At 39.9% G+C, this 21,155-nt stretch overlaps 1 protein-coding gene across 4 annotated transcripts in view; it reads right to left on the bottom strand.

Moving 5' to 3' along the window:
- The window catches only part of TENM3 (teneurin transmembrane protein 3), a 982,465-nt gene that overhangs the window by 436,448 nt on the left and 524,862 nt on the right, over positions 1-21,155 (bottom strand). For all 4 annotated transcript variants that reach the window (XM_054029684.1, XM_054029687.1, XM_054029686.1 and 1 more), the window contains one exon: positions 19,930-20,208. In XM_054029684.1, the coding sequence (XP_053885659.1) occupies positions 19,930-20,208 (279 nt within the window). The remainder of the gene's footprint in view (positions 1-19,929; positions 20,209-21,155) is intronic.

Consider the following 21,155-nt stretch of genomic DNA (forward strand, 5'->3'; position numbering starts at 1 on the left):
CCTGTCATTCTTGTAGAGATTTAATGTTAATACAATGAAACATAAAAAGAAGCTTCAAAACTATAGCTCTCTGATTCTGCAAAATGTTAATGGATATTTGCGATTTGTTTATAATATGGCATACACTTAATTGAAGAGCCACTTTACTAAATTACCAGGTAGATTTTTACATTTCTTACTTTGATGCTTAGGCAACTACCATCTACCACAATGAACTGCTTAATTATAAAGTTATTTCAATCTATGCTTTTTCAACAGGAATTGTAAGCTTAGATATTTCTTTAACTCATTTTAAAAGCAAATAATTGTCTTGGTCTCACCGACAAAAAAACAACCCCCGCCCAAGCTGTGTGGTTTCACTTAACTGACTCCAACAAGGGTCTAGCTTTCATAAGTGTTCTCTACACATAGAGTTTCTTGGAACTTTTTATTCACAGGGCAAGTGGGACGGGCAGCTGCCTGACTGGATCGGGTTTGTAAAAATTCAAAACTAATAGTTACATCTGCCCTCCTCTCAAAGCCTTCCCTCAATGTATGATTCTAAATTTAGCATCAGGTTAGTAAGCTGGATAGCATACTAGTTCTAATGTATTTAGCTGGTCAATTATCCAGAATGGATGAGAACTGTGTATCTCCTCATACTCATACATACTCAAATCTTAGTTAAATGTGAGGTTCATGAAAATAAAGTACTAATATCAATGACTAGATCCAGACATAGTAAAAGATAACACTTGATAAACTTCTTCACACCAGCCTGCCTAATCATCTCATTCACATTTTCTACCTCAGTTATTGCCATGGAACTCTTTTGAACACAGATAGACAATCATGCCAAACTGGGCTAAAGGAGTGTTACATGATAAAACATTCACTAGAGTCTTGGCTGGCCTGAGATCTAGTCTCATTTTCATTTGCAACATAAGCAAATCAAGGCAATAGTACTATGTGGGGAAAAAAGTTATTTGCCTTTCCATACCTGTTCTTTGAGATGTGCTGCACTAGTCCATTCCAGAGTAGATGTGTGCATGCCCTGAGCCTGTGAATTGAAGATCTGTCACCTTTTTGTACAATCTGTCAGGGTGAGACACTGCTCGATTCAACCCCTCTTTAGTTTATAGAACTCAGATTGTGAATTTACCTTTATTTCTTAGGTAACCAACTTTGATCTCTATGCTTATTGCTTATAATCAATTAAAATCTATCTTTCTGTAGTTAATAAATCTGTTTTATATTTTACCTAAAACAGTGTGCTTTGGTTGAAGTGCTTGGGAAATCCCAGCTCAGTTTACAAAGGCGAGTGTGTCCCCTCTCCACATCGAGGAAGGGGCGGGCTGGGTAATGAACTAACACTGGTTAGACTTCTGAGCAAGTCAAGATGGTACAGTTCTGGGGTGCAGGGCTGGGGACCTGGTGGGAATTGCCTGGAGCCTCCCTATTGTTGGTTCATGAGTGGCTGGCAAAGCACTCATGTAACTCAGTTGTGTATATCCCTGCCTGTGGATATTTGTGTAAGTGAAGTGCCTGCCATAAGTTTGTAAGTTGACAACAGCATCACAGCTTGAGTGGGACAGAGGGTTCAGTGGTCCCACAGTCCAGGTTTCACCCTGGGAATTCTGTCACACCTTCTGTGTCCTTGGAAGGACAGAATGTGAAAGTAGGAGTCTCAAATTTAGGGCGGCATACCAGTCCCCTGGGTCTAGGGAGGGAATAATGGAAGCCAATGAGACTATGTGGAACTTTAGCCTCTTGAGGTAGCTGTTGAGCTGGCGCAGGTCTAGAATAGGCCTCAGACCACTCTTAGCTTTCGGGGATTATGAAATAACAGGAGTAGAACCCCGAACACCTTAGATTCTGTGGAACCTCTTCCATGGTTCCCACCCATAGGAATGATTGAACCTCCTGGGTCAGAAGCTGCTCGCGAGAGGGGTCCCTGAAGAGGGATAGGGAAGGAAGAACTGAACTGAAGGGTACAGCCGCTTCCACCAACCTCAGCACCCAACAGTCCATAGTAATACAGGACCATGCCTGGAGGAAGTGGGACAGGCGGTCTGCAAACAAAGGGGAAACAGGATCCAGAAATACCAACTGGTACGGCATCCTCAAGCATCCCATTAAAAGGCATACTTAGAGCCCCCTGAATGCCTGGGAGGGTTAGGTATTGATGTCAAGGAGGAAGGGGGTAGTGATCTTCATCTAAAGCCCCTGCTACTTTTCCTCTATTAGTCCTGCCAGATGGGCAGAAGGAAGTATAGGGAGGATTGCTGAGGCATATAGTGCTTTCTTGACATTGCCGGGGTATACAAACCCAGGGACTTAAGGGTTGTCCTGGAATCTTTCAGGCCATAGAGCTTCACATCAGTCTGCTCTGAAAAGAGTGAAGTGCCCTCGAAAGGCAGGTCCTGGAGGGTTTGTTGAACTTCCTGCAGCAGAGGCCTGGAACCATGAGCTCCTACATATGCAGAGGCCAGCTGCCAAATCTGCAGCATCCAGGGCTGCCTGCAGGGAAGCCCTTGTTATAGACTTCCCTTTCTCCACCAATGAGGAGATCTCCAGCCTGGCTTCTTGTGGAAGCGAGTCCTTAAACTTGAACCTGGGGCCCACGTATTGAAGTCATATCTGCTCAGGAATGTTTGTTGATTAGTGATCCTGAGCTCTAGTCAAGTAGACCTTTCTACTAAACGAGTCCAGCTTTTTTTTAAGTCCTTTGGCTGGGGCGTCGCCCCCTGAGAACGCTATTGATTTTGTTCATTCGCAGCAGAGACCACCAGGGATCCTGGTGCAGGGGATAAGTATATAGGAACTCACAGGGGTTACTCTCGATGGGCCCACACTGTGGTCATGATGTCAACAAAACTATGGGAGAACTCATTTACTATCTCCACTTGTATGCTCAAATTTTGAGCCATTCTTTTCAGCAACTCCTGGTGGGCCCTGTAGTTATCGTGGGAAGGCAACATGCCCACTCTTGCTGAGGGCACTCCTCCTCACCTTCTGCACTGACTGGATCTTTTTTTTTTAATTTTTTTTTTTAATAATGGAGATATCCTATCTCCTAGAACTGGAAGGGACCTTGAAAGGTCATCAAGTCCAGCCCCCTGCCTTCACTAGCAGGACCAAGTACTGATTTTGCCCCAGATCCCCAGGTGGCCCCCTCAAGGATTGAACTCACAACCCTGGGTTTAGCAGGCCAATGCTCAAACCACTGAGCTATCCCTCCCCCCCTTGCAGCGCCAGCTCCTGGTACTCAGCACCAGCCTTGGTATTGGAGCCCGGAGAGGGCTCTGCCCGAAGGGGTGGCAGAGTTCTTCTTTCAGAGGCCATTGAATAGGAGTGGATTCCAAAAAGGCGACTGCATGGGTACGAGCCAGTGACCAGAAGGCCAAGGACCTGATGGCATTCCCTGGCTCAGGTTCATCACCAGATAAGCCTGACACTCCTCAAGTCAGTGCTGACTCCTGGGACAGGAGGAATACAACCTCACCTCCAACTCTGAAGATGAAGAGTCTCTGCCTGGCAAACACGGCAGAGTGGTTCTCAATGGTACTGGAGTGGGGAAGTCAGGACATGGCCAATATGGCCGGATTCCCTTAGGATAGATGGCCTTGGTACGGAACAGTAACTGGTGGCCACATGCTCCCTTCTGCCTGCTGGCACTGACAGCACCGACTCTTGTACTGCAAGTGACACCAGCACCAACAGTGAGAGCAGGTCCCTGGCAGCAGCAAAATCCTCTGGCATGGATGGCATCGTAATAGCACCAGCACCATGCAGATCTTCCATTGCATGGTGCTGGAGACAATGGCATTAACTGCTGACCTGCCAGAGCCAAGGAGTGGCCGGACGTAGGACACACACTGCTCTGGTGTCTGTGCTTCGTAATCCTTGGGGTCAGGGAACATCCTCTCTCGGTCAGCAGCTTCTTCATCAGGACCAGGAATGGTGAATGGGGCCGTGCCTCCCGGAAAGTGGGAGGAGCGCTCCTCACCAAGACTGAGGGGCTTGGTGCAGAGTCTGACTGACATGGCTTTGAGGAAGGTCTCGGCGCTGCCTCCATCAGCAAGGACTTCAACCTAGCCTCCCGGTCCTTCTTGGTATGGGGCTCGAAGTGAGCACATTTTGCAATGGCCTCCGATGTGACCCTCACCCAAGCACTTAAGGCAACTGAAGTACAGGTTGCTTAGGGACATAGCCTTGTTGCAAGTGGCACAAGGCTTGCAGCCCAGCGATTGAGGCATGCCTCAGTACCGGGAGTGGACGAGACTCTGCTAAAATCTGGAGAAACTAACTAAACTAACAGCTAAGACTTAACAATGACACTGAGAACTACATACAAATAACAGAGTGATAAAGTCCACTGAGAAACTTGCAAGGGAAAGGAGAACAGTTTCAGTGACCTTCATGGAGGTAAGAAGGAACTGAGGGGTGTGGAGTTGGCCAGATCATTTATGCTGGTGCTATGGGCACGTGGCATGAGGGTGCCAGAGCAAACCCAACGGATACCACCGAGGGAAAAATTTCCAATGAATGTGCTTGGGGCGCACGCACACCTACTTGGGAATGGATATGTGCAATCATTCAAAGAACAACTGCAAATTTTCACTGTAGGTGATATTTCTTACAAAATATTTAGGAGGTGAAATTCTTCACAACTAATCCCAAGCAGGTAAGAAACTACAAAAAAGTTATATCAAAGAAATAATAGTGATGATAAAATTATTTCTCTAGAAGGTCTTGTACCACTTTTTCATGAATGTTACTTTTCTTGGTTTGAAGTTAATAGAGACCATAGTGGGTGTGGAGAATGCTTCTAGTTGGCAAAGTGCCTGAGTACCTGAGACTGATGCAAAGAGGTAGCTTAATACTTTTTGAAATTCAACAGCCACTGCATTGATTTACAGCTCCATCACAGCCAGACCAACAGATGGAAAGATGTTGAGAGATATCCCACTAGACCAGGGGTTCCCAAACTGGGGACTGGGACCCCTGAGGGGATTGTGAGATTATTACATGAGAGATCGTGAGCTGTCAGCCCCCACCCCAAACCCCACTCTGCCTTCAGCATTTATAATGATGTTAAATATATAAAAAAGTGTTTTTAATTTATAAGGGGGGGTCGCACGCAGAGGCTTGCTATTTGAAAGGGGTCACCAGTACAAAAGTTTGAGAACCAGTGCACTAGACCATCAGGGAGTCAGAGACCTGAAAAATGGGCAAAAAAAGCTACCAGTTCTGACTCTCTCTGTCTCAGTCCCAACTACTGTTTTGTCTGGAAGGTGTTCCATTCTGGCACAGCACTGTTCCGATTCCACTAAGAATGTTAGAGTCCATTCTCGCGAGACCCTGGTTTCTTCTTTACTGAATTGCAGGGAATTAAGCAAAATCCCCACCAGAAACTAACCAAATTCCCCAATATGTACAGCATGGCAAACTGTCTTCAGGAGCTGCAAACACCACATCTGTAATGCTCACAAAATATGCAATCTCAGCATAGAAAGCAGCAAACTTGAAACTCTGGTTCCCAGTAAGTAGTGCATTACCCTCCCTCTAAACTTGGCAAGAATGCCCTCAAATCCAGTTTCTTTAAAACCACTCTGAACACATATTATAATTTGTTGATGTATCTGAGAAACAAGATCCAGTGCTCAGTAATTTTATCTCCTAATACAAAAATATTGAATCATTTGAGGAGCTACGGATGCTACAATGGTAATGCTACAGCTTTATGTACCTTTCACTCCGCTAATGTGACCTGCTTCAAGTTAATTTGGTTGTCATCTAAAGTTTTTAATGAATACAACCCTGACATTTTTAAATGCTGAATGTCTTAGTCTATAGAAGGTTTTCGCTTCATCTCCAGCCTTTGAAGCAGAAAAAAAAGCCTCTCAGACAAATTGACAATAAAACATGTTTAATTTTTTTGAGAGACATAATACCGTTTATTGGCTGGATATACTAACACCATTATGCAGAAACAAAATTACAGAGAAAATGCAGGTGATTTATGTTTCTATATATAGTTCTAAACAAAAAATATATTTATTTATTTACCAGGTCCCATAAGAAATATTAGCACTAAACGGAAAAAAACTGGCTTTACAGGTCAAGGAAGAGTTAAATGATCTTCTCCCCTTTGCTCTTTTTTTAGGCACCATTTTTGTGGATATGCTACTTTGAGGGGAAATATTTTTTTAACCAATTTTAAATATGGACAGTAGTGGAGGGAGGTATCTGATGTCCCTTCCAAACAGCTCTGCCCTTTCCCCCCCACTCTTTTTATGTATCACATCTCATTCTCTCAATTTTTCTTCTCTTCATTATTCTCCTAGCTCCTTTTCTATGGGCTGATATACATTAAAGGAGTTACACCAGTGCAACTAAACTATTTTAAATGGATCTAGTTACACTGGTGCAAAACCTTAGTATAAAGACTGACTCAAACCTGACCTGTATTAATTTAAGTCAGCAAATTACCAAATTAAACAAAAACAGTTTAAGAGAGGTTTAAATGAGTTTAAATGCACATATTTTCGGGGTTTGCAGCAATTTAACTAGATTAATTTTAAATCAGTGCAACTTTTTTTCTAATGTAGACTATCCCTAGCTTCTCCTCTGTCAGCATCACTCACTACCCCTCTTCTTCTGCTTTCTCTCTCCCACACCTTCTTTCATTATATTGTCAATGTATTAAGGTTGGAATGAGTTTGCTTCACCTTCTCAGGCCTGAGCATGAAGCCTCCTAGAAAACACTTTTTCCCCAAACAATCAATGTTGATAAAGTAGAGAAGATACAAATACCCTTATATTAGCTCATATCCACCATTAAACCTAATTCCTCCATAATACTGAAAATGGCAGAGATTAACTGTATTTATGGAATTCAACATTTTATTGCCCTCCCAGTTTTATATGACTGCCTCTAGTATACTGATTTTAGATGCTACTATTTGAGCTCATCACAACTGCTCCACCTTTAGTGGCCTACAGACAGTGTGAACTGTATAACACAAAATATCATTACATACCAATACTTCCTACATGCCACACAATACTTATCTCTTGAAGAATGATATATCACTACTTTTTTGAATTTTAGAAATCAAAGATTAGCTATTATATATTACTTTTCTACATTATTGTTCTAACACAATTTGCCATGTTATGCACAAAGTCTCCAAAAATGAAACAGAGGGACAACCTCCAAATCATACAGTCCGAATCGGCTAAGGACAGAAACAAAGTGAATTAGCGATCAAACATCCATTGGTTTGGTAGAAATGCTTTGACAGCATTTCCAGTATGCCATTACTTTCCTTATTACACAGGATTTTCCCCATGGACTTATACAGAACAAGCAGGAATGCTATGCAGGCTAGTCTGATGGCTCTCAGCTTGAGAATGTTCATATGTAATCTTGGGCAGCCCTGACACCATATTCCTTGCATCTGTAAGTGGTTAAAGTGGGTACCACGGCTTGTTCCTGATGTGTCAGTGGCAAGTGTCATAGTCAGCAACCTCTGGCAGGTAGGAGTCGACCTTTGGAGTCAATCACACGTCTTTGAACTCTATCTACTATAATGGTATGAAGGACAATTTCTTGTAGTTCACAAGGCCCTGCCTCCGATCAGGTAATCATCCAGTTTCAGATAGACATGGATTCCCACTTTTCTTAAACGTGCTGTTACAATTGGCAGACATTTTGTGAATACTCTTGGTGCTAAGGAGAGTCAACAAGGAAAAACCCTGTATTGATAATGGTTGGACTTCACTATGAATACGAGATGCTTCCTATGGGACATGGATTGCATTATGGAAGCAGAGGAGTCAGACTTTTTAGTCAAGTCATTTATCCTGTACCACTGACATGACATGACTAAGAAAACTCGGTTGGGATGAGTATAAAAGTACTCCTATCCTACTGGAGGTTCTTGAAATCTCTTCCAGCCCATTCCACATTGGAAGTTATTGTGGCACAAGGCCTTACCTGTGTCAAGCAGTCCCCGATACATGAGGAGAGCAAAACCTGACTGTACCAGAAGCTGACAGGATGTCAAATAACTTTTAGGATTTCTCTTATATCAATGTCATCTTTCTCTAGATTATGGTGATCCATACAAGAAGTCATCAGGGACTAGTACCAGTGCTGAGGATAATCATCGGGGTATTTAGACAAGAGGTCCATAGGCAGTGATAGTGGGGTACTAATATTGCTCTACCCCGGGATCCTATTCTTCCCAATAAAATACTCTAGTGTAGACCTTCTAATCAGTGACACTGAAAGGAAGAGTGCGGTGGAGACTGGCGTCTCAGTGCCTAAAATGGTGGACACCAGTAACCCCAACAGTGCCATGGTGACATACCGTATGACTAATTGGTTCATTGGGTATCATTCAGTCCAGTGCCAGTCCTGACAAGGACCATTTCTTCTCACCATTATGCCCTGATGATGGCAAAAGGAAAAGACTCCTTCTACGGGTGGCACCAACATGTATGGTATTCTCAGTACCAGGGGTTCTAGCCATCACTATTCTGATCAGGTCAATATAATCACAGTGGTCTAAAATCAAGGTAATAAAAAGAGTTCTGAAGACATTCATAAAGTTTGTAGATGTGTTAGGCAAAGCTAAGAACTAGCAAGACAGACATTTTCCAGGTTCCATCTTGCCGCCACCGGTGGTCAGAGGGAACAGAGGGAAGGTCGTGGCCACCACACCCTTTATGCCCTAGTCAAGTGTGTTCCCATAAAGAACAGCATTATAAATAAGATTCATCTGGTAAGTGCTTAGTTTGTGCAACAATTTATACTCTTGAGCATCACTTTTTGGATTTCATTTTATGTTAATATACTTTACAAATTTTAAGTATCAGGGGGTAGCCGTGTTAGTCTGTATCTACAGAAACAACAAAGAGTCTGGTGGCACCTTAAAGACTAACAGATTTATTTGGGCATAAGCTTTCGTGAGTAAAAACCTCACTTCTTCGGATGCATAGAGTGTTGTTTTTACAAATTTTAGTCATCTTTATTTGATATAAAATTATAGTACACAGCCTAGGTTTCAAAACACTCACTTTTGTGCATACAGGTAAAGGTCTTCACTACGTGTATATATATCTACATGACATACAGATTCGATATATAGATTAAAAAAAAAAGCAGAGATGGTTCACTGCCCGTTCAGACCTTGATACTGCAAGCTCCTTCATGTGGGTGGACTCCTGCACTGAGCTTACTGACTTCAAGTATTGTGTAATCCTGTTATTGGGAGTATAGACAATTCAATACTCTCCTAAGTTTAGGTGGTTTTGGAGGCTATTTATACCTTCAAAGAAAATTAATTTAAAAAATTAACAAAAATAATTTACTTTAAATTTAGGAGTTTAAGGGGGGGAATGGTTGAGGGAAACCATTTCTTACCTGGTAAGCTGTGATTCCAATTAAAAGGAAAAAAGGAGAGGTTTGCCAGAAACAGACAGTATCCCACTTCTTAAGGCTAACATATGTATGATGCTGTAAATAGAGAAGACAAGGCAGGAAAGGCTTTTTTGCAAGCAAGGAACAGAGATTAAAGAGCCTGCAGAGCAGCAAAACTAGTTGCTTTCTCTGAGGCCACAAAAAGAGTATTTCAGCCTCCAAGTTTTTCCATGGGTTGAGATAGGAAAGATGATGGGAAGAGAGGAGCTGGCAGGAAGGCCACTAATGCAATCTATCGTGACTCTGTTTTAGAGCTTTCTAATACATTTTGCAGAGGAAGAAAACAATGTCTCTTACCCAAGACCCTGCAAAATTCCTGGCACCTTAGTGAATAATGCTGCAGTATGGAGTTTAGGTGGGTCCATTCATAATGACGGCATCAGTGAAGGCAGGGGGAAGTTCACCACAAACTGATGTGTGGGAGGACGATATGTAAGCAGGAGAAGCTCAGTTGGCAGCTATGACCAACTGCTGATAACTTGAAGACAGCAGGCTGAATGACAGAGAGATATACTGAAACTGGCTTGAAAGCATCAGGATGACAAGAAGGAATGGCAGTGTAGTCAAGCTTGCAGGTATAATAAATCTCTTCAGTATTGAGAGCTGATTAGTATTCTCATACCACTATGAAAGGGGAAATTTATGGGGCAGAGGGAGGAGTTGGGTAATGTTAAGGGAGTGTGTGGGAAAAGCTATCTGTTGATAGTATAAGACAATGGGAAAAGAAAGCCAGTAATTTGCTGATTTGTCTTCTCTCAGAGATATCATCATTAGGTGACATTCACGATAATGTTTTTAATAAGCAATAGTCATTCCCACAATTCTGGGACAGCAATGACTTGGGCTTTCAGTTTGCTCCCATATCCAGTATAGGCAGGGAATGGGGCAGGACTTTCCTTATTCAGGGGAATCTACTACATACAATTAAATACAGGAGTCTGGCCTCACCATTCCTGTTACAGGTCTGGTATAAGCAGACGTATCTGTTGGAGTTTTGGGACTGTAGATAGAAATGCTGTTCTGCATTGCTCATTTTGCTTTCTAAAAAAGACAAGACCTTTTTTCCCCCACAATACAATATTATTTCAGTCTCTCTTTTTTTTTTTTTTTTTTTTTTTTTTGCAACAGGTACAAACTATCAATTACCCTACTTAACAGCTATCAGTTCCTGAAACATTTTTATGGCATTCTTCTGGCTGTTTATACTAAACATCCAGATATTAAGTTTAATTGATGCAGAGAAAACAAAGTTAGTCACGTCTCCCAGCTTCATAGAGCTGGCCTCTAGGAACCACAAAGCCTGTGGGGCACACTCGGTTTTACCAGCGCTAACTTCAGTTTTCAATTAAAAAGAGAAGGGAAATGAGAGAGAAAGCGTTATAACCTTAAAAATGCAAACCGACCTGAGGTTTTGAAGTTTGTCCTTGAATTTTCCCCCTCAACACCTACCCACCCCAGCACTCATTTGGATTCTGTAGGGAAAAAGAGGTTGCAGGCCTGCTGATTTTTTGAGAGGACCCAAATATCACTCTATAGCTGTAAAATGGGAATAAACACCACTTACCACTTAAAAATAACACGACACATTAATATTAACCCGTGGTGCAAGTAGATTTTAACTCTTACTGGTATGGTGCCACTCCCGCCCCCCCATAAAAAATGTTCCATGACAAGAGCCCTGTGCAGATACAAATTTATACCTGCAGATGTGGATATCTGCAGACAGAAATTAGTATCCGCTGAACCGCAGGGCTCTCCCGGGAACCTCAGTGGTGAAAGGAGCAGAATGTAGGGCTGCCAGCTCCTCTGGCGCAGCTGTACCGTCCCCAGCCCTCACCTCTTGCGGGGCTGTACAGACCCCGGACAGTAGACGCAGCTGTGTGGAAGGATTGGGGACGGTACAGCCACACCAGAGGAGCTGCTGGCACAGGACACTGGCTCCTGGGAGAAGCAGCCCCATGTTCTTCTCCTTTCACCCCTGCAGTTCCCGGGAGAGCCCTGAAGTTCTGAAAATGTATTTTCCAGTACGGTGTACTGGCAGTAAATGTCTTAATGGTATGGCATACCTGACCATACTGGCTTACTTGCACCACTGATACTAACCAAAAGGACTCAACAGTACCATAGTATCACAGCCTCCTCACACTTTAAAAGCCTGTGTGGCTCAATTAGCCTTCCATCCTGCCCTAGCGTCAATAAACTGCAGCTTTGGTGGACCAATGGCAGGAATTGATCACAGAGTTGAGGGCCCTTAATTGATAACAGCCTTTGCCTACTCCCTAACAATGTAAATCTAGGGGCTCTTAGCACACACACATAATCTGATATCAACTGTCACAAGCTCTCAGGACCCAACAGTACTGAGTTTTATACACTAAAAACCTCCTTGCACTGTACTGAAAGCAAATAAAAAGCAAGTACATCCAGTAAATGAAGAATAGGTGAAATATGTTCTTTGTAGCTAAAGCGGCTAAGCAAGTGAGCTGCAGAATTCCCCGCTGACTGCAGTTTCTGGGTGCTCCCTACACAATGCATTGCAATCATCCAATCAGAAAGTCAGAGGCAGGACTGACTGTAGCAAAGTCTATATCAAAGAGAATTTGGTGCTATTTTCTAGCCAAACCCTGATAGCAAAAAGCTATTTCAGTCACTGAAGTCATGTGGAACTCTAGGAGAATTCAGGAATCCAAAAGAATTATAGATATAATGAACCATCTTAACAGGCACACCTTTGGCATCTACTGTCAATATCAGGGAAAGGTATCAACCCTGCCACCTTCTCCAAGTGCTTCTCTTTGCCTATTATCATTGTTTCCATCTTGTCTCATCAAAAATTTGCTCTCATTCAAACTCCAATTTCTGGCCATTGGGAAGGTAACAGACTAACATTAAGATATAATTTCTTGAACATGGGCCTTGAGTGATGCCAGGCTAGGTTGCCTTTGTGGGGAGGGGCTCTAACAATCTCCACAAAAGAACCCCATACCTTCTGCTGTAGATTTTACCATCATAAGGATCAGGGTCTAATTTACAGGTCCCTAGCATATTCAGATCACAACAAAGGAATTGTCTGAAACTCAGCAAGAAAAGTTGGGTTAAGCTTATTCCTCCTGACTTGGTTCTATTAGCCACAAATGTGGCCAGTCTGAATTTAGTTAATCCTATTTCCAGACTACACAGGAAACTCCCCACAACAAGAAATATTCAGTTCCATTTCAGAGCAACCAAAGCCCAGGTTCACCAGGCTATCTACTATTGTTCATTGGGCCCTCATAGACACCATAATGATATTCAACTTTTATATAGTGCTTTTCATCCATAAATGTCAAAGAACTTTACAAAAGGTGGGTAAATATCATTATCTTCATTTTACAGATAGGAAAACCGAGACATGGTAAAGTGAATGTCCAATATCACACAGTAGACCAGTGGCAGAGCCAGGAACAGAATCCAAATCTCCTGACTATAGTGAAGAAGAAGGAGGTTTTCTCTGTCTCCTGTTCAGCCATTAAATAAGACTTTAAACATAGTTTCCATAATTAGTACATGTGCAATAATTACTACCAGCACTCTGCAGCACAGGAGACTTGAACCTGGATCTCCAACATCCCATGTGAATGCCCTAACTACCAGGTTATATTGGTGGTTCTAGGGTGGGTCTCCCTCTCTAAATTCCATCCTGGACTTGAAAAACAATGAAAAAACATTGTTCAAAAATGTCTCATGTGTTCTATAGTTTACACTATTGTTCCTTTTCAGTCCCAAATCCTGCATGATTACTTTTGTAACTGTATAAACTAATCCTTTTTATATAAGAGGTTAATTAACCTTTTGAAAGCTTCAAAGTGCTTTACAGAATCACAAACTACTCTATACATTTAGTGCTTAATTAAAGCCAACTGAAGAAGTCAATAGAAAGATGCTGACTGGCTTCAATGGGGTTTGGATCAGCCTTTTGATCACCTCTCTTTATTCAGGACTCAAATACGAACACCCATGGGCAGATATGAGAATGCAACAGTTAACTGTATACAGCAACACTGCACAACAATTTTAGAGAAGAATGGGTCACATGTAATGGAAACTATGAAAGACATTGAGGCATGCAGAAGTAGAATTGGATGGGAAACAGTTGTCCTTTCAAAAGGAAAAGCTGTTTCAATCTAAAAAAAAGAACTTTAGAAAATGTTGCAATGGGACATTCCAACAATTAAAAAAAAAAATCACAATTTTTTCAAAACGGGAAATTCAACAAAATCGACTTTTTCACACAAACAATTCTGGTTTTGCCAAACCAGTATTTTCTGAGAAAAAAATATTTCAAAGATTCCCGACCAGCTGCATTCAGAATGTAACTACCCAACTTGGAATTTGGCCTGGACAGTAGGGCTGATGCTTACGATCATTCCTGATACTCAGGATGGAAATGGCAAGTTAATTCATAAGGTTGAAAAATTATTTGGCTACCTTTCACGATCACACTACCGAAGAGTGATTGTGACTATAATTTGTTACTTTAAATCAGAATCTGATTGCACATTGCTAGTTAATAAAACCTGATATTTAACAAAGGATGGATATAAACTTGTGTATCAGCATCTCTATTTCTTAACCGAACATTCCATTATTTAGATTACACACACACAAGATGGTGTCTAGATATCAAATATTACTTTTGTTAGTAAATAAAAGCAATGTTTCTGTAAACTACAAGATATAAAATTTCTCCAAAGTACTTAAATATCTCTCAAATGACAACAACCAAAATAAAGTCCCAGAGCTCTGACAGATTTTTTTCCTTTCTATTCCAGTGATAATTACATCAATAAGCCTGATTCAGCAGATTTGTTGCTCTTCAATTCATTAATTAAAGCAATTTTACTGCTACCACTGTGATTTTTCAAGGACATCAAAAACACATTCAAAATCAAAACAGCACACATCATCAGTTTTGATATGTGCACAGCATGCTTTGCTTTCATTGCAACCCCACAATTAAAGGGACATTTACAACTTACACAAAAATGGGATATCAGGGTTTTTTTAAAAGATTTTTTGTTCACAGAACACATTTTGTTCAGTGGACTTGAGAAACAAATTTTTTGTAGTTTACTTCAGTCAAAAAGAGGAAAAATATGCCAAAAGTTCTCTGGAAGTGATTTATGATTAGAAGAATGCATCTAAATGTAAATGCTAATATTACAGTAACTTTCATAGCAAAAGTCCTACAGCCTCTATTTTCTCAACCTGTAGTATATAATGATTCCAGTTAAATACTACTTTGGTATGACCCATTTTAAAATAAAACGTGCAATAATATAGTTCAGTCTCAAATCAGTCTTGAAAACGTTCATTAAAGAATAGGAAAAAACATGCAGATATAAAATGTTTAGAGAAGAAATACAATTAGTTTATTAGGCTGTTTTCTGCAAGGCAGCACTTTGATTCTGAATCAGTAAGCAGCAGCAGATTACCTTTGGCGTTTCTGTCATCATCTGAGAATACACAGTATCATATGTAAATAAAAAATAGTATTCAAAAACAGTAAATTACAGACATCATAATGACATTTGAGAAGACCTCATAAATAAGTAATAAGATTAAATTCAGAGTTATTTTGTTGTTATACAACAGAAACTTATTAGCATTAGAGATGCACTGAATGAGATTATATTTCATATTATACTTATGGGTTAACAGTAAGAAAGTAAAAAAAAACAGACAGACATTTTGCTTACTCAGTGGCAGAGGTTCAAAAAGGAATTTGAAAAGGATATTGTTAAGATGGATCTAAAACTGGTCTGTCACCCTATAACAGGTATTTATGCCATACTCTTCCATCATGTTATGTGTACACCACAGAGATTATATAACAAGCAGCTCCTGGACCTAGAGTGTGTCCCCTTCTGCTAGTGTATGTTGTAAATTTAAGCTATGGTTTGGTTAATTATATTTATTCTATTTTCTCTTTGGGAAAGAGAATCACAAAGATTGGTTTTGGAGTTAATCCTGGATATGATAAAATCTATAATCTCTTTTCCCACAGTTCTAAAATAATATTTTCCAATATTAAACTGGTGCCCTAGTAGTTTAGAAAGCACACTAACGAAACAAAAATCACTCATACTCCTCCAAAAGAAGGGCTGCAACAATTTCAAAGCTGCAGCTACTACAAGCAAACCACATACATATTTCATTGACCTAGGCATGTACATAACGTGAAGGAATGCATGCATGTATGTTGTGCTGGCTCCATTCCTATAATCCATCTGGAGAATGAAACTGTAAAGAGCAAAGAACGTGTTCATTTCAAGCACATTTGGCTCCAAAAGATCCTGCAGGGGGAGCAGAGGAACAGCATGACATGAATATGCATACTCACTACATCCCAACCAACTCATCATTTTGTACTTGTTGTTGGTAGGTTTCCCAGATTAGTGGATGTGATTTTAAGACTCAATCCTTCTTCTGGTGGGCTGATATAACCAATCTAGTGAAATCTCTTTCTAAAAGTAACATGTGGAACTGAAATGAGAACCTTCCATCAAGAAGAAAGAAAATACCTTTCTTTGGCTTTATTCATTCAACAATTACCTACGACAATGAGGAGAGAATGAACCTCTTCCACTGTGCTTGGAAAGCAATTAAAAGGTTTCCTGAAAAATGCTGGTGTCTATATGGTATGCTACCAGTTTACTTAAAATTCTGCAATTTAATCCTCTAACAGCATTGTTTTGTGACTAAAGCTCTTAATCCTTCCAATATTATGCATGAGTTAGTGTGGCATTAGAGGGGTCTTAGAAATAGGTATATTGCTAACACCCTGGTAAGTCAAAAATAATGTCTTCAGGGGATTACTTTTTCCATTGTGCAAACAGCTTGCAACATTTAAATGATCTTCTAATGAGATTGGGTAGTTAAGGTAATATAACACCAGGCTGGGTAAGACTCTGATTTGGTATTATTTTTAGCTAGTAGAGGCTAGAGGCACCATCCTTGGGGATGTGTACTTAGGAGCCAACCACTACAGTATCCAAGAGGCAGTGTGCACAACTAAATGGCAGCTGAGAATGAAAACCAAGCTCTGATTCCCAGTTTTTTAAGGGGAAAGCCATCAAGTACAAATTGCATACAAACTGTAGCACACTTAAGCCCAAGTTTGCAAACCTTTTCTATGGGTCACAGTGCTTACTATCATGAATGGTCCCATGAAAGTGGCCTACTTATGACAGTAAGTTAATGGGACTATTTATGACAGTGAACACTATGCCTAACAGAAAGTACTTGCAGGACTGGGCCCATAGTTATGATTGTGGAAGAGGGAAAATATATGTCATGATGTTTTAGAGCTCTTGCTTTCATTTTAGGGGGGAGGGATAGCTCAGTGGTTTGAGCATTGGCCTGCTAAACGCAGGGTTGTGAGTTCAATCCTTGAGGGGGCCGCTTAGGGATCTGGGGCAAAATCAGTACTTGGTCCTGCTAGTGAAAGCAGGGGACTGGACTCAATGACCTTCAAGGTCCCTTCCAGTTCTAGGAGATAGGATATCTCCATTTATTTATTATTTTATAACATATTGAAAATCATAAACTCTTTCTCCTAATCTGGTTTGCAAATGCATATTTGGGATACAAATGCAGTTGTTTGTAAAACAAAAATATTAGCGAGACAAGGTGGGTGAGATAGTATTCTGCTGGTGAAAGAGATTAGTTTTTAATCTCACCAACAAAGTTGGTCCAATAAAAGATACTACCTCACCCACTTTGTCTCTCTAACATCCTGGGACTGACACAGCTATAGAAATGCTACCGAAAAAAAGCCCAACATTTGGAATTCAGTCACAATCTTTTTACCACCACCACAGGGATAGCAAAGAGGATTGAAATCTGTAGGACATGCTCATAATTTTACCTTACAGTAGGGAGCCACATCACATTTATTTGTCACATTTCAACATTTTACTAGGACTGTTATGAATTGGCAGGCATAAATCACAGAATCATTAGTATTTACACTCAAAGCCAGATACTCTAGATTTGCCACAAAAGAAAAACCAACATGTGTCATGACAGGAATTACTTCCCCCTTATTTTAAACTATATTTACATTTTATCATCAACATTTAACATATTGAATTCCCTGTATTTTAAAAAAATGAACTTCAATCTGAATCTTCTACATTTGGTGGAAACAAAATGCCAAAGAAGATAAACTATCACAACTTGCATTGTCTCTCCTCTTAAATGGAGACCTGTAACATGGTCTAGGTTAAATATGTTTTGAAACCCAATGGGACATTCAAGCCATCAAAATTTCATTAGCCTCACAGCAGTTCTAGTGCCTTCTTAAGTTGGACTGTTGGCCTCCCTCTCAATAAATAAATCAGCTGCAATCCTTTTTAGTAACTAAACTCTTTTTTGAAGCAGTATCTAAAACATCAGTCTGCTTGCCTAATTTTACCAATGCTGAATAATAGGTTTTCCCAATTTATTCAGTTATTTCATGCATTCAAAATTCCAATTTTAAATTCATGATTGGAGCCAAAATTCCAATTCCAATTTTAAATTCATGATTGGAGCCAGAGAAGAGTAGAAACCACTTATAATATTGTCAGGGTATAACCAGATTTTATTTATTTAAGAATTTATAAATGGCACAAATACAAGGTTTATAAAAAGAATATCCTAAAATATAACACTGCTGAAGTAGTCCTCTTTGGCTAAATGAAAGCCTGGCTACCTAGAAGTTTTATGGTATTTTCTAAAGTTTGTAAAACCTAGGCTCTGGAAAACCACTAAGAAGGAGTGACCTCCAGCATGGGCCCTTCCACTAAATAGGGAGATCTCTAGGTTGATTCACCAAAGAGTCACCATTGGTTCTGGATAATTTAGTACCGAGAGCCAACTAGAGCAGCCCAACAGGTCTAAACTTCCATGATGGCAGATACATAAGGGAATAAGCACATCTCACAAAGAAAAGCTCCTTTACCCAATTTGAGATATGAAATCTTCCCTAAAAAGAGCAGCTTACTCTCCAGGTTTGATACATCGAAAGTCCAACACAAAGAGAGTATTCTACTTGAGCACTCCATCCCTCACAGGCACTCACTTCCCTCCCCTCAATGTTCTTGTTTAACAAGGAAAGAACAAGAAAGAGGTCCTTGGCTTCCTCTACTGTATCATATATTTTCTCCCACATACAGGAGTCTGACAATCCTCATTTAAACCACAAATCACAAGGGAAAAAATATTTGGTATGAATAAAAACAAAATACTGATTTGATTTCCTCTTTACAACATTAAGGGTACTCCTGTAAATAGTTACAATAAGAACATACTATGGCTTTTAGTTTAAATCAAGACCGACTATTTTTTGCAAAAGGTCGAGGACACTGAGATATACAAAACTGCTTATTACCACAGTGAGACACAGTTTTAACTGAGCAAACAGCAATACAATTGCCTCTTCTATTTCACAGCTGAACCAACAAGGTTAGTAAATTAATAAAACAAACATCCAGTCAAATAACTACCTCTCTAGTTTGCATTTTACTCAATACCCACTTCACCTATTTTTTCTGTTTATGTTTCTTATATATGGTCATTTATGGAATAAAGACAGCATACTGCAATTTTGGTTATGTTAAAAATACTATGAAAATATTAGAACAAAGTTACTACAAGAAAGCTAAAAGGGACATGTCTCCTAATATCTGGTACACTTTAATTAACAACTCTATTTCAGGTTCTGCTCAACCACCCAAAAGTAGGGTAAGATTATTTTTAAAAAACTTTTTATTTTAAAATAATTAAATTCTATATTAACCTCTTTTCATGCACTTAGCTGAAAAAAAATGAATATACAAAGACTTCTTCCCTTCAACATGCAAAATTGCTGTTTAGATTTTTGTGGATTTTAATTGCACAGTAATTCCGTCCCCAAGGCACATCAAAGGCCACACTCCCCTCTTTACCATGATTTCAATTGCTCTCATCAACTCATAAGTTTAAAGCATGATCAAATTTGTTCTTCAATCACTTGAGCCCTGTTAATACACTATTCTGTGCGCTCACTCATCCATTCTAAGATTCTGCAACTTCTTTGAGATGTCTTCAAGAGGAATTTACAAAGACATCTTTGATTGCAAGCTGGCCTTGGGGATAAACTTTATAACCACTTGCTTCACTATTCCACAGAGATAACAGGTGACATAGACTGAGATAAGTTAAAACTAATCTCTATTTTTTGTGCAATTAAATTCTTCAAAATTATAGCTAAAACATCACATTCACCACTTGCATGGTGTATGTGATGCAATTTAATTGACTGATACTGAATATTGATTTTACCTGGAAAAAATACATTATTCAAGGTTATTCCTTGAATTTAAAAATATCACGTTAACCAAAACAGAAAATAAAGTGTTGAATTATAGACTTGTACACATATAAGAACTTACCATTCTCACTGTCGGACTTGTTTTCATGTTCAGTATCAGTCAGAGTGAGGGCTGAGTTGGAACGGCTTGATAGACAGGAACTGCGCCCTGATTTGACCCCCCTGCCCCAAAGTCTCATGGCATGCTCTGGAGACATCACTCCTTCATTTTCAGTATCAGCATCTGACCCTGCACTGATAGAGTAACCTCTGTGGGGGAGCCCCATTTCCGCACAAAATGCCAGTCCACGACGAGTTGCTGGTTCACAAACTCCTAACTGCCTTAGGGTAAAATTCTGTCCTGATTAAGGGAAAAGAAAAAAAAAGTGAGAAAGGTTTTAAAAACCTAAAAATAAACACTCTTAAAGTGTACAAGTTCCTCAGGTATCACACAAGGTGTTTTGTTAAAGCTCCACATGTGTTCTGATCTAGTGAATTCTTTTTCTTTCGCACTCTGAAATGCCCCTTTTCAGTCTGTGGTTTAGCACTGCTTTGTCAAATGCTTAAGCACATCAGAAGTGTTCTAAGGTAAGAAAGAAATATAACATGACCTGCAAACTAAGAAAGGCCAATTCAGCACATCAAAAGGATTAAATATAAATGACAGACTTTTTTGCTTTACCAAAGTGTAAAAGCAATAACAAGTACTTGTCGGGATTATCTTTTTCTGTCCTGGCTAGAGTCCTAAACAACAGGACATTTTCCCATCCAGATGTCACCTGTCATGGCAAAAGGAAAGACTTCCCTCAAGAATAAAATAGTTGTTCATTAAATGGGAATAGAGGCTCAGCTGGTCTTTATTAAATCTTCTGACTTAGTTTAATGACTAAAGACAAACAAATATGTGCTTTTATTTCAAACAAATATGTGCAAGAATACAGCACCTGATTAAATTCTCTGCTGTTTCTAGCCTCTTGACTTTTGCTACATATTCTAGGTATTTTACTGATGAAACAAAGCCAATATATTTTGTAAAATAGCTCATGTTTCAGGGAGAGAAGGTGATGATGTGCAGGGACAGAGACATACAAGTGTATCCCAAATGATTATATTAATAAATTAGAAATAATAAACTCATGACACTTTAAGTTATTGAAGTGTTTAAATTGTGACACTCAAAAAATACTGCTGTTTTTAAATGACTGTCTTCATCCTGCTTTTATTTCTGAAACCTTCAGACACGTTATGATATATAGACACTTGACATGTTCATTGGCAATACCCAGAATGCACTACCACTCCAGCTCC

This window comes from Malaclemys terrapin, chromosome 5 (assembly GCF_027887155.1).
Source record: "Malaclemys terrapin pileata isolate rMalTer1 chromosome 5, rMalTer1.hap1, whole genome shotgun sequence".
Lineage (NCBI taxonomy): Eukaryota > Metazoa > Chordata > Testudines > Emydidae > Malaclemys > Malaclemys terrapin.